This window comes from Sinocyclocheilus rhinocerous, unplaced genomic scaffold (genome assembly GCF_001515625.1).
Source record: "Sinocyclocheilus rhinocerous isolate Xijiao unplaced genomic scaffold, SAMN03320098_v1.1 scaffold311, whole genome shotgun sequence".
NCBI classification, from domain to species: Eukaryota; Metazoa; Chordata; class Actinopteri; order Cypriniformes; family Cyprinidae; genus Sinocyclocheilus; species Sinocyclocheilus rhinocerous.
Genome location: NW_015623669.1, coordinates 50273 through 65218, shown reverse-complemented (window position 1 = coordinate 65218; position 14946 = coordinate 50273). Strand labels below are relative to the sequence as shown.

General features: G+C 37.3%; 1 protein-coding gene across 1 annotated transcript in view; it reads right to left on the bottom strand.

Moving 5' to 3' along the window:
• Positions 1–3767: 3767 nt before the first annotated feature.
• Positions 3768–14946, bottom strand: part of LOC107725141 (G protein-coupled receptor kinase 5-like) — a 51049-nt gene continuing 39870 nt past the window's right edge. The window contains exons 5-15 of the mRNA XM_016534339.1: positions 13486–13578; positions 12938–13001; positions 11849–11989; positions 11282–11472; positions 11154–11191; positions 10916–11005; positions 9955–10163; positions 7943–8080; positions 6244–6381; positions 5725–5856; positions 3768–4755 (exon numbers count right to left, since the gene is read on the bottom strand). Of these exons, the coding sequence (XP_016389825.1) occupies positions 4672–4755; positions 5725–5856; positions 6244–6381; positions 7943–8080; positions 9955–10163; positions 10916–11005; positions 11154–11191; positions 11282–11472; positions 11849–11989; positions 12938–13001; positions 13486–13578 (1318 nt within the window). The 3' untranslated portion in view covers positions 3768–4671. The remainder of the gene's footprint in view (positions 4756–5724; positions 5857–6243; positions 6382–7942; positions 8081–9954; positions 10164–10915; positions 11006–11153; positions 11192–11281; positions 11473–11848; positions 11990–12937; positions 13002–13485; positions 13579–14946) is intronic.

The following is a 14946-nucleotide window of genomic DNA, read 5'->3' as shown; positions in this document are numbered from 1 at the left end:
AAAATAACACCAGTACTTGGTGAAAAATAAAAAAAAAAAAGAAAAAAAAAAAAGAGGTAATTAGTGGTTTCTCCAAAAATAAACCACTTGTGTGGAGTTTTAATGTACAAATTGTAGCGTTCAACCTTACGTTAGTTGACTGAGATGTAAGCTAGGCTGCATTCTGCAAATCCAGGTCACATCTTGTTGCAAGCTGTGCCACACAAACCATATCAAAGCTGCAACAAATCAATTCTCCATCAGTGACACCAATAAGAGGCCAGTCTGACAGCCTTGGACTCAACGGCAATGGAAACTTTTCTAGTTGTATGAAAATATTGGTTTAATGACTTGTGGTTTTCAGCTTGACGTAAAATCAACTTGTTCAAGAACATTTAAGCAATGGAAAGTGGCTTTATGAGTAAAAGTACCTTAACCCACAACCCCATGTCCCTGAGATTAATTTATACTTTAGGCCTTAATCTTTATCAGACCACCTTCTAATCTGGAAGTGTGAAAGTTACAGTCATAAATTGTTGAAATGAAGCTAGAACAGGTGCAAACAAGAGCTGTAATCGAATACCAACTTATAACAATTATTTAATCAAATTACTTACATTTTATCACTATTATCTGAGAAAAGCCCCCAAAATTAAATAAAAAGACATTATTGTGTGAATGGAGTAGAACATTTAAATAAAATAATTACATATAATTGACATGCTTTAAAATCTAATAAAATGTGATATTTAATGTTACATATACATGTTGCCCTATTATAAAGTGAAACCATTTAAATGAAAATAAGTCAGTATTCCTTGCCATTTGTTATTAAAAGTTTTATGTTTATTTACCTTTCATGATAATCACGTACGCTATCATAATACAAGCACGTTTCACATTTCTAAAAGAACTACACAGTTAAGTTCAGGCCAGCACAGGTTTTATTCAGAAGGACTCTGTCAGGTTTGGCTTCACATGCAATCAGCGTAGTACAACACTCTTTAAAACATGTGCGCGTGTGTTTGTGCGTGTACATGTTTACATCATGTGAATAACTGAAGTGACACACAAAGTGCAAACCGTATCATGGGCACTAACCTGGACTAGACTACTAAAAAGGAGGCACTTCATTGGGTATTTTTTTTCCAGAATGTAGTTAAAACTTGCTTCAAGAAGAAAAAAAAAGAATCCAACAGGAGCCGTGTCCTCAAAAACTGATCTTCTCTAGTGAGAAATTTCAGTTTTTACTTGCCAAATAAATACCACTTCAGTTCCCTTTTAGTTTGGTCATTGTTTTAAAGGCAAGTTCCCTTTTATGCAGCAATTACATAACTGTCAACACAAGTTCATTTGTCACGTTGTATGGAGGACATAAAGGAAATATACATAAGCAAAGCATTAACTCTCAGACTGAGGAAAGGTTCATCATTTTTCTAAACTTCACAGATATTAAATTACTTCAGAGGGACAATGGAGAAATATAAACCTATAAGTTTAAAGTTCAAACCATCAGGCTTTCAATTTACAACTTTTTTGTTCGAATAACACTAATAATGCTAGTTCACTCCCTGTTGAAAAAACCAGCATATGCTGGTTAGGTATGTTTTGAAGCTGGGATGCTGGTTTAAGCTGGTCCTTTGCTGGTTTAAACTGGTCCTTTCCTTTGCTAGTTTATGCTGGTCCTTTGCTGGTTTAAACTGGTCCTTTGCTGGTTTATGCTGGTCATGTGCTGGCAAAGGACCAGCATAAACCAGCAAAGGACAATCTTAAACCAGCATCCCAGCGTCAAAACATACCTAACCAGCATATGCTGGTTTTTTCAACAGGGTGACTCAAATTTCATGTCGACTTATGAGTGTTGAAAAAAAGCGGCGAATATTTCCTTTATGTTTCCATGGATCAAATCAACACTTACTTGCCGATATAACATAATATCCGTTTACATCAGTCCCTCTTCGTGAACTTGTATTATTAATAATGCATTATTATATAAATCTGTGCATACATGGGGGAAAAGCCTGCTTCAAATTCACAAAATCAGTAACACGAGACTCAGTTGTCAGAGTTAATCATGTTTTGTAGCAACTTGCCCACTGTTGTAAGAAGCTTCCTCAATTTGTATACACAAAGTGGCTAAATGAGGACTATTCGCTGTAATGGTAAATAAAGTACTCCCGAACAAGCTGTTAACATTGGCCACAGTTTTGAAAAAATAGGAGAATCAGTTCTGAATTTCACCTGAAATTGACCATGAATCACCACAGCGAACAACAGCATGGCACTAGTAGCTATACACACAGATCAGCCCCCAAAACCAACAGACACACTGGTCCCGCTCAATGAATAGTTGATTGACCATGCAGTGTGCAATGCAATTTATGTAACATGTCATGATACAGTGCAATAACCAGTTATCACACACGTTTCAAATGAGAAGACTGAAATGTTAGAACCTGCACTATACACTTGAACCTTCAGAGGACATTTCTAGCGCGGTAAATTAATGGCATAACTGATGCATCGTTTGGTAAACACACATCAGCTTAATGATTGGAAATTACATGGCACTTAGCATACGTACTCGTGAAATAGCTTCAAGTCACTATTTTAATACACTTGATTTGTCTTGAGATGCGCTAATGAATGCTGAGGCGTATAAAAACCTTGGAATGGTATTGTAAATGCAAGATTATGAGGTTGAGATTCGTTTTCGGTTCCTTCTTGAATCGCTCTGCTTGGTTACTGAAAAACTATCCATTCATTAAGAAACACTACAAAACTATCACGTATTCTCTCTATGCACGGGATATACGTTTTGGATTCCCGTGATGTCTATACAACTGAAATCCTGCACACTTTTTAAATGAGTAGCCTACATTTACAGTTGGGAAAGATGGATGAAATGTTTTTCTACCAGTTGGCATCTGATTGGAAACTGCATAAATAAGAGAAAACAGCCACTGAGGTATGAAAGTGAATGAGTCTGGTGTATTATGTGTGCGTGTGTAAATGCTGAAGTGAAGTTTTGCCAGTTTTCAGTCTAGTAGTGGTTGAAATCGGATGAAATGAAGGCATATTTACACACCAAATCTGGAAGAAAAGCTGTTTTGCTGTCCTAAAATGTATAAATGCTCAAATGTGGCGTTCCTGCAGTGATTATGATTATTAGGTGGTTGATACCGTCTCCTCTTGGAGCTTGCAACAATACAAATTTAGCACATTTTTAAACTGTTTTCCACATCAGCAAAATCTGAGTAGCTCAGATTAAAGGGTCCAGCAATTTCCTCGAATTAACGCCAAATTGCCTATGAAAGCTTAAGTAATCAACCTTTCAATCCTCAATTTTCTGTAAATCGGTTAAATGAGCCACTTATAAATAATGTGATGAGATGAGAAGGACTGACTGATTTGTTGTGCTGTGATTGGCTATGTATCTGCTGGTAGACGGCCTACCTACCCAAAGGCCATGCCTACTGAGATGGCTCCGCCTTTCACCACTGCCAACGGCCTTTATGCACAGAGGAAGTGACCATACAGAGATACTTTAGCTTATGTTTGTAGACCAAGTTGTGCCTGACACACAGAGCAGATGAGATTTTAGAAAACGGACTTTGGTCAGTCCACCTAAAAATGACCTTTTCTTGTCATCATTTGCTCACCCTCATGTCGTTCCCGATCCTGTATCACTTTCTTCTGTTGAACATAAAAGAAGATATTTTGAAGAATGTTGGTAACTAAACAGTTTCGGTTCCCATTGACTTCCATTGTTTGTTTTTTTGTCCAGTCAATGGGAATTGAAACCAACATTCTGCAAAATATCTTCTTTTATGTTCACCAGAAAAAGGAAAGTCAATACAGGTTCGGACAGAGATGGGGATGAGTAAATCATGACAAATGTACATGTTTGGGTGAACTAAGTGGACTGGAAGAGGCTGAAATTGCCAAAGTGAGTTTGTTTTTCAATGATATTACATAATTTGGAATTTAAATAGAGAGGAAACAATGTACAGCTTCACCGAGCTCCTATTTCCTTGTACTTTTAGGCCTTTCGTCACTCTCTGAAGCGAAATATGGCAACAGCTACTCAAATACGTGTCTTCTTGTAATAAGCTCTATCTTTGGCCTGAGAGTTTGCAAGGCAATGCACATTTTAGGTTGAGGTTGGAGGTGTTACGTGTAGATGGAAAGAAAAAGGGGTAGGTAGGTATTGCGAGAGGGATGGAGGAGGAAACGAGAGAGTGTGTGTGTTTGTGAGTGCGTGTGTAGTCTCTTAAGTTCACTATATTAGCTTTCCTTTGCAAAAGAACATTTAAAAAGCCCCCTTCCCATTCCCTGTGGAGGCCTTTCTTTGTCGATAAAATCCCCTGAATAATATGAGTTAATATTCTGTCATTGTCAGTGGCTCTTTACTGTTCCAGCAATCCTGAGGGAGCGTGAGGTGAAGGAATAAATGTTCTCCTTTCTGTCACAAAACGGATAAATAAAGGTCTTTAAACGGGAGCTTGTTTTGTCTCCTGTCCTCTCAGCGGGCCGTGGATGGATAGTGCGGGCCAAGGCAAGGAAAACGCTCTTTCACGTTCTGTCGACCGGTCTTTAAAGGGCAGGAGGAGTTCCTCACTCTCATTCTTTCCTCTCTTTATCGCTCACTCGCTTTTGTTCCCTGTAGTCCCGCAGCAAGCAGTCTGTTCACTAGGGGGCAGAGTTTGACATGGAGTCAACAGAGTTGACGCTGGAAGACGAGACCCGGCTTTGAGCGATGGTCACCTCTGGATGCTGAAGGGTGATAGACAATGACAGGCAGAAATAGATCATGTTAGTGACGATGTATAAATGCTCTCTCACATATAGACATGTACAATCAGGGGCCAAACTTAACACTCGCCAGCCGTGTTGGGGGCAACGTTACATAATCAGATATATTTACCATTTATTACTTTCAACAAGACAAGAGATTTCTGTTACAAATACATGTTCTTTTGAACTTTCTATTCATTGAAGACTACTGAAAAAATTTTCTAATTTTCCCACAAAAATATGAAGCTTGTTTTCAACATTAAATGGGTCATATGATGCTTTTTTAAAGATCATCAGCTTTGCATCACAGGAATAAATTACATTTTAAAATATATTACAATAGAAAACAGTTATTTTAGATTGTAAGAATATTTGTACTTTTTTTTTCTGAATTTCTGATCAAATAAATGCAGTCTTGGTGAGCATACATTAAAAAAATATTTCTGTTGTGTATTTCTCGCATTACACCACCAAAATAAAAGTGAAGAAAAAAAATCACGACTTTTTGTTTACAGTTAAAACAGCTAAATGATTCCATAATAAAAATACAGATTTAAATCCGATAAAACAAAGAAACATTTTAATGTACAATGAAGAAGAAACATGATTAATTCTGCACTATTTCTAAGGTCACTAATTAAATAAATCAAGTAAATCTGTTCATTGATTATGTGAACTCTTTTGCAGAGACAGAAAAATAGAACAATATTTAAAAAATGCAAAATACAAGCAAATGGACTCAAGACTTCTGAACCCCCTTTTGACTTTTCATGTGGCAAAGAGTTATTTTTGGCCCCTGTGTAGAAAGCTTCAGCCCGATCGCTGCTGTTCTGCTCTACTCTACATGCGTGAGTGTGTGTGTCCTGATGGGGTGTTTGACCTGGTCTGTAGTTAACTATTGTGTTCTCTGGGGTGTTCTTCTGTGGTGGAGGTGGAGGAGATCCTCACATGTCTCCTAAAGATCCTGTCCAGCAGGCTACGCCGAGGAGGCTCAGGAGGCTGGTTCCAATCCAGGTCAGGGGGCCGCGTTCCCTGAGGCCCGAATACGTTAAGGTCACTGAAGCACTCCGTCTCGATCATCTGCAGCAGAGAAGAATAGAAAAGGAAGGAAAGAAAAAACAGACACAAAAGAGCAAGAGACACACAGACAGACACAGATAAACAGAGAGAGAGAGAGATGATGATGAAAAGGTCAAATCATCCTTATTTTTGAACATCTTTAAAGAATGAATAATTACGGTTCTGGATGCTGATTGGTCAATGCAGCCTTCCAGTCATTCTAATATACACTATTAAAAGCTATTAACACTATTAACACACCTATACACCTAGAGGTCAGCAAACTTTTACAATTTTTCTTGTTTGCCACATGGGATGTTAACAATGATTCATTATTGTAGTTTCTGAAAAAAATTTGCCATATCTCATTACGCTGACAGCAGCTGGGTTTTTAGCACAGCTTCATACCTCGTTTTGCCATGGGATAGAGACACTGCCAGTGGTAAACTTGGAGTAGAAATCATTGTCTGTTTGGTCCAGGTTGACACCCTTAACGGTGGAGAACTGCTCAATGTCCAGAACATCTTTACAGTAGACCGCCCTGGGCTATGAAGTTGGCAAAGACGGGAAACAAAAATGAAAAACAGCAATAATCTAATTTTATAGAAGTTTATTTTCGCCATGGAATAAAAAAATAGGCATAACAGCAAGTTATCTTTTTCTCGCAATTCTGAATTTATATCCTGCAATTCTGAGACGAAAAGTATTACTGAGAGTTTATAACTTGCAATTGTGAGATAAAAACTTGCAATTACCTTTTTTTATTTTTTATTCCATGAGCTTCCATAGAATTTAACCCTATAAAGCCTACTGTATCATATTTGATACGCACATTTCTATGGCTTCTAAATTATCAACATGATTGAAACTTTGCTTAAAAGCCTGTTGTACAAAATCTACTACATGCCTTCTGTCATTTGATTGATAGTTTATACTTTTTAGCACCTCATACATCACACCTTCTCCAAGCAATCTCTCCTACACTCTTACCAGCACTCACACATATCATCAACACATCTCTTCTCACAGGCATTTTTCTCACCGCATTCAAGCAGCCTCGGGTAACCTCACCGCTCAAAAAACCTACATTAAACACTTCACTTGTAGATAGTTACAGACCTGTCTCTCTCCTTCCATTCATAGCAAAAACACTTGAACGAGTTGTTTTCAACCAGGTATCATTATTTCTTTCACAGAATAACCAACTGGACGTTAATCAGTCAGGTTTCAGAAGTGGCCATTCAACTGAGACTGTGTTACTGTCAGTCACTGAAGCCTTGCGGATTGTGAAAGCTGATTCCAAATCATCAGTTCTCATTCTGCTGGATCTATCTGCCACTTTTGACACTGCACATCATCAGATCCTCCTGTACACCCTCTCTTCACTGGGCATCACAAGAACGGCATTTCACTGGTTTGAATCCTATCTCACAGGTACGTCTTTCAGGGTTGCCTAGGTAGGGGAGGTATCCAAAGCACATCAACTGGTCACAGGGGTTCCTCAGGGATCAGTTCTTGGACCCCTCCTCTTCTCCATATACACTACATCACTGGGTCCCATCATACAAGTACATGGTTTCTCCTACCATTGCTATGCTGATGACACACAGCTCTATCTCTCATTTCAACCGGATGATCCAACGTTAGCTGCACGGATCTCGGCATGGATGAAAGAACATCACCTACAGCTCAACCTGGCAAAGACTGAGCTTCTCGTCTTCCCTGCCACTCTGACTCTACAGCATTATTTCACCATCCAGCTAGCTTTATCAACAATTACCCCATCAAGTTCAGTCAGAAATCTTGGTGTAATCTTTGATGACCAGCTGACTTTCAAAGACCACATTGCAAAAACTGCTCGGTCATGCAGGTTTGCATCGCACAACATCAGAGAGATCAGGCCTTTCCTAACGGAGCATGCTGCACAACTTCTTGTCCAGGCCCTTGTCATTTCTAGGCTGGACTATTGCAGTGCTAAACACATGCACAAACTTGATCGATTTTTTAAAATATTGTGTCTAAAGCTTCAATAGATTGTTCCATTAAAAAAAATAAAAAAAGTTTTTTTTCTGACTATTATTTCAGGCACATAAGAAGAGGAACTCACATCAGGCACAAAGGAAGGTTCCAGAATGCCGGCCTCCAGCCTCTTGAAGTTTATGTTCTTGAAGAAAGGGTGGGCTTTAACTCCAGCAGCTCCGTCCGCCTGGCAGCCGAGCCTCTGCTTGGGATCTTTGGCTAACAGCTGCGGGACAGAGAGAGGAGAGCAGCCAGCCAGACGTTAGGAACACAGGTTTGTACATTCTTATAAGAGTGGAATGTAACCTATTACACCACAGCCGAAGCTGGTCAATGACAAACACTAGGAAAAAGAGCGTGTGTGCCAAATGAAGATATTTAAATGGGGCAAACATCCTAAAACTAGGGGCAGCAATCACAAACCAGACATTACAAAACCACACACAGGAACGAGTTAGGCTGGAATCTTTCATCATCAGCTCGAAAGCGGAGGCCATTTGCATGAGGACAAAGAATTTCAAATTCAAAACAGCTAAATGGTGACCTGTCATTGCTCACTCATCCTCATGTCATTCTGATATCTATTTGATTTTAAATCTTCTGTTCAATACAAAATAAGAACGTCACATTTTCCATACCAAATTGAGTATGCAGTGAAGAGCAAAACAAGTACCCCATATAATTTGTTAACTATTATGAAGTCATATGATAGCTTTGTGTGAAGACTAAAGCTGATGTTGCTCTCTGCTGAAACTCGCAAATTTAATTTGGGCTTCAGCTTCTTCTTCTTCAACAAAAAAAACTTTCATTAGGTCACAGTCAGTTAGCACGGAGGTTTTAAAGCTTTATAATGCCAAGTAAACCCAAACATGACGGTCCCCTTGCGAGGGGTACACTGCCGTTCGAAAGTTTGGGGTCGCTTTTGAAAGAAGTCTCTTTTGCTGACCAAGGTTGCATTTATTTGATCAGAAATACAGTAAAAACAGTAATATTGTGAAATATTATTACAATTTAAAATAACTGTTTTCTATTGTAACATATTTTAATATGTAATTTATTCCTGTGATCAAAGCTGAATTTTCAGCATCATTACTTCAGTCTTCAGTGTCACATGATCCTTCAGAAATCATTCTAATATGCTGATATGCTGCTCAAGAAGCATGTCTTATTATCAATGTTGAAAACAGTTGTGCTTAATATTTTTGTGGAAACAATAATGTTTCATGATTCTTTGATGGACAGAAAGTTCAAAACAACAAAATATGTGAAACAGTAACATTATTAATGTTTTTACTCTCACTTGTGATGAATTTAATGCATCCTTGCTGAATAAAAGTATTACTTTCTAACAATATTTTCATAAAAGTGTGATATTAATATAATTACTACAATTATAAATAATTGCTTCCAAAATTAAATAATTGGCTTTTATATTACCCATGTACAAAATCTAATTGTTGCAATATTATCTAGAACATTTACTTTTTATTATGTTGACACTAAGATGAACACTTTCCCCCCTAAAATACTACATGTAAATTTGTTGTTTTTCTTAACATTTACATATTATATACATCATATACGTATTTATTTAACATCTTAAGAGCACACATTAACTTTCAAAATCCTAAAAACACATTTTGTGAAATACGTCTCTCAACTTTTCTTGACAGTGTCTGTCTCTGTTCACTTATACTGTAAAATAAAGTCATATGGGTTTGGAGCAACGTGAGGGTGAGTAAATGACAGATTTTTCATTCTTGGGGTGAAAGCCAGTCGCATGACACAACCCTAATAAAAGACAACAGAGGTCCTTTACAATAAATTTAGATTATTAAACAATCCTGAACTGAGCTGGTCTCAGAGAACTCATTATCAGCTTCTTTCCCAGCAGAAAACATGCACTACCAGCCAGTGAAATGAGCCAAACATTCAGAATGGACTCAACTTTACCAGCTTTGTGCGCTCAATCAATGGGCTCTAAATCAGCTTCTATGGCGCATTTGACTGAAGAGAGAATGTAGCTTTAGATACAAGCTCTTAGTTGTACTCTGCTGCGTCATCTTGGATGTTGACCAGCATATGTGTGTGTGTCCTCACCATCCTGCAGATGCCTTTGGTGTCTTCTGAAAACTTGTCACTGTACTCCTCCTCTTCCTCCTGCACCCTCTTCTCCACCTCTTCCCTCTTCACTCGCTCTTTGCGAGCGCGGAAAGGCGATCGGCCGGCGGTCATCTCATAGATCAGACAACCCAATCCCCACCAGTCTGGACTCATGCTATACCGCTCGTTATTGATCACCTCTGGAGCTGTCCATCAATACAGTTTGAGTTTATCAATCAATAAACAACATTTTAATGTTTCATATTGCTATGAATAGATATCTAGCAGGACTGATTGATGCAGCTAAAAACAAATATTTTCAGCCTTTTCATAATTTCAATAGATACACTAGCATTCAAAAGTTTGGGGTGGTAATATTTTCCATGTATTTGGAAAAAAAGTCTCTCACCGAGGCTGCATTTATTTGATCAAAAATACAGTAAAAACAGTTATGTTGTAATATTATTCCTGTGATCAAAGCTGAATTTTCAGCATCATTTCTCCAGTCTTCAGTGTCACATGATCCTTCAGAAATCATTCTAATGTGCTGATTTGCTGCTCAAGAAACATTTCTGTTTATTATAAATATTGAAAACAGTTGTGCTGCTTCATATTTTTGTGTGAATAACGATACATTTTTTTCAAGAATTCTCTAATGCACAAGTTATTTTGAAATAGAAATCTTTTGTCACTTTTTATCAATAATGCATTCTTACTGCATGCATGCATTCTTAAAAAAAAAATCCCCAAATTTTTGAATGGTACTGTAAATCAATAATTAATATTGGTTTATTTAATTCCAAAATATGCATTAAAAAAAATGTTGATTTATTTATAAATGAGAGCTTAAATTTTACATTACCAACAGAATCACTGTGAATATATTGTGAATATTCAACATATCTCCCAGCTCCAATATTTTACACATTTATAAATCAGTGCAATTAAAGATCATTACCCATGTAGCCCACGGTCCCCACTCGGCCACGGATCTGTTCTCCATCAGGCACTTTAATGGCCAGCCCCAGATCTGAGATCCGGATGTGACCTGTAGGGATAAATGCATAATACAAAATGCATTTATTGTTGCATTTCACAATTTATTAAAATCTAAATATTAAGTGAAAGAAGTAGTATGATCAGTACAATGCAATTCCATACTTAGCTCATTTGAAGGACAATTTGATTTGACTTACCATTATCATCTAATAGTATATTCTCTGGTTTTAAATCCCTAGAATGATAGAAAGCAACATAAAATGACCACACAATTTCACTATTAATTTATGAGGCTGGATGCATTTGAGGATGTAGAGCCACACACCTGTAGACGATAGACTCTCTGTGGAGGTGCTTGAGACCGCAGCAGATCTCAGCGGCGTAGAACTGCACACGCTCCTTCTCGAAGCCTGGGGTTCCCATGTTATAGATGTGAAACTTCAGATCACCACCGTTCATTATGGTCAGCACCAGACACAGGGCATCTTTGGTCTCATACGCGTACGCTAAACTAACCTGAGAGCCAGAGAGACGAGAACGATCAGATGTGCAGAATAAATGAAAGCATTCATTTCCGTTTTGAAATACACAAGCTAGAGCAAGCCTTTATTAGATAAATAAAAAAATAGAAAGAGACAGGAAGGCACTGAGGAATATGCATTATTGACAAACTATTTTCCTGTTTGACACTGTAAAGCTGCTTTGACACAATCAGTATTGTATAAAGCGCTATATAAATAAAGGTGACTTGATTTGACATTTGAGCCTGTCCTGCCTGGCCACATGTGACTGAATCGCAAAAGATGGATGTTTTTTGCCCGGTGTAAACAGGACCAGAGTAAAGGGAGGAAAACTGATGAAAGATAACAGATAAATGAATGAATCCACTTACCACAAACCTGCTGTTGACCTTCTCCAGAATCTGTTTCTCATTGCCAGCCATGGCCTCCCCCTTCCTCTTCTTTATCCTTTTCTTCTCCAGCTTTTTACAGGCATACATTTTTCCCGTGGCTCTCACCTGGCACGCACACACCTGGGCACAGATGGACATAATATATTATATCATCACACACACACACACACACACAAATGTTACCTTCTGCCTTACAATTTTGCAAAATTGCATGTGCACAAAAAAAATTGTCTGTTGTTGATGGCACAGCTCACACAGAAGTCCCTTTCAAACCAAGCAGTTTTGTGTTGGTCAGCACACAGTGAATTTGCATTAAAAGTTCTGTTCACACCAAGAACGATAAATATAAAAACAATGTTCTAGAAGTCGTTCTCAATTTAAGAGAATAGTTCACACCACAACTAATGATAGTCACTGGGATCACTTTTTTTTTCCAGGTAATAAAAGAAAAAACACAGACAGCCAATCAGAATCCGTTCAAATTTAAAGGGCTCGTACATTTAAATTAGCAGGTGACATTGCGAAGAAGCTCATTGCCAAGGTCCAGAAAAACCCACCAGTGTTTAATAAGTCAAACCCTCTTTTCAAAGATGCTTAAAAAGAAAATGGAGAGCTGGAGAACAATTGGTTATGAATGGTGGTAAGCCCAAAGGTGACTGTCCCGTATTTTCGTATTTATCCCATATAAGTTGGCAACCCTATTCATACATCACTACACTATTGACACTTTTTTTGGTGAAATTTCGCTAATGTGATCACACCTTCCAACGCAGCGACTTTGCACGCCACACAAATAACACTCTTTATGTGAGGTAGACGGGAAACTTGACTCAAAACTGATTCCAGCAGAGTTTGATCTTAGCATATTGCTAAGCTAATAGCGATCAACAATTCTGGTGAATGAGTGAAATACAAGGATATAAAGGCTGTATATGATGTCGCTGCTTATACTTCGAGCACACTTATGATGTTTAAAATACAATCTAGGTAGGCAGCTCACTAGGTTTTGATATAGAGCAAATGAGGAAATATTCAGTACACACACATCATTTTTCACAATATCCTCACCTCTCCAAAGCCTCCTTTCCCCAGAACTCTATACTGCCGAAACGTGTCTTTTGTGATGGATTGTCTAGAATGAAACCACAAAATCTGATATCAAATCAGCACAGAGAGGAAACTGACATTTTACACTTTAAACTGACAGTTACACTTGACAAGAAACACATTTTCCACCTCATTTGTGAAACAAAGGCTTTTTAGAATTGTGTTCACAGAAAACTATTTTTCATATATTTTTTAATGAGCCACTCAAATGTAAAGATGTTCAAATCAGTTTATATCTAGCACAGACGCTGCAGAGTAACTTGTATGTTTCATGACCAAAACATGGCTGTTTGCTTTTATGTGTTGAGCTGTTAACAATTACGCTAACAAATCATTTTAAATGGATTAGCATCCGAACTGCCGTAACAGCTGAATATAATTGATCCAGATCCAGGACGTCTGTTTTAAGCCGAGCTAAGAACAGCAAACCAAAAGAATGAAATAGCACACAAATGGTAGAGTAAGTAGACTAACGGACAGAGTAAAGGGAGATAAATTGTGCAACCAACCTTTCTAGCATTTTCCATTGGAGGAAACGGTCGAAGTACATGCTGTTCTGATAGTCAGCAAAAGGAGCACCACTTAAGTAGTCATGAAGAGCTCTGTGAGATTTTAAACAGCATGGAGACCGTTAGGAGACCATAGGCAGATCTGTGAGTACACTTTTACGCAGACAAAATGTGCAATGGCTGGGTTCCAGAAGTAAAGATTACAGTAAAGAGCTTAATTCTAAATACTGTCTAGGGCTGAACAATTAATCGAATTTCTAATTGCATTTACAATTACGAACACCACAACTCGTAATCATTCAAAGCGGCAATTAATTGTTCAAAGTCCACTTATGCTATTCTGCATGCTTAAGATGTGTTTTTTTTTTCTTTCTACAGGTAATCTTAAGGGTTCTTCCATTGTTTTAATATAGTTTTAGTATAACATTATAATACCATGCTTATTTTAAAATTTTTATTTAAAGAAGAAACCAATCCAATGTAAATTTGACATTTGAGGCTTAATACTATAGAAAAGCACTACAAGTTGTTCAGTTAGAGTGTTTTCAGCTTATTTATTTTCATCTAAAAATATAAGGGTTTTTCCATTGTTTTAGTTTTAGTATAATATTATAATACCATTCATATTTTTTACTTTTTTATAATTTAAAGAAGAAACCAATCCGATGTATATTTGACATTTGAGGCTTAATACTATAGAAAAGCACTACAATTTGTTCAGTTAGAGTATTTTCAGCTTGTTTATTTTCATCTAAAAATATAGCATGCAGTTGCATCAAACAATGGTATAAACATATTTCAATGTAAATTGTGATAATCGTAATTAATAATCGCAATTACAATTTCAAGGGAATAATCGACAATTATGATTTTTGTCATAATCGTGCATCCCTAACTCTTAATACTGTCTTTACTACATAGCAGGGGCAAGGCCACAAATGTTTAAGTGGGTGGGCAAAGTGAAGGGTATGAAAACTGCATGTCAAATTGCCAACAGAAAATACAGCACAAAGGTTCAATACAAAATACTTCTAAAGCATTGATAAACATTCATTTTAATTTCAACATTGACATTATTAAAATTAAAGTTCTGTTAACATCGAAACGAAAGGTTGTATTTTTATTACCTAGCGTTAACAAATGTAATAAATATTGTAGCAAATGTATTGCACATTGTTAACAGAAAGACGAATCATCATTTTGACAAGCGTATGGTATGAACCTATAGGAAGAGGGAAAATGAAGAAAATTAATTGACTGTGTAATTGACCATGAAAGCTCGCATTTAATATTTTTTAAACTAAATATATAAAGTTATAATGAAATAAGACGTTTATTATTATTATCGTTTAATAAATGACATCCATTTGGAAAATTATCAACTTCTCATTGGGTGGGCCACAGCTGAAAGTGCCCACCTGTAGCCTCGCCACTGCTACATAGTATGCAATATTAGGATGA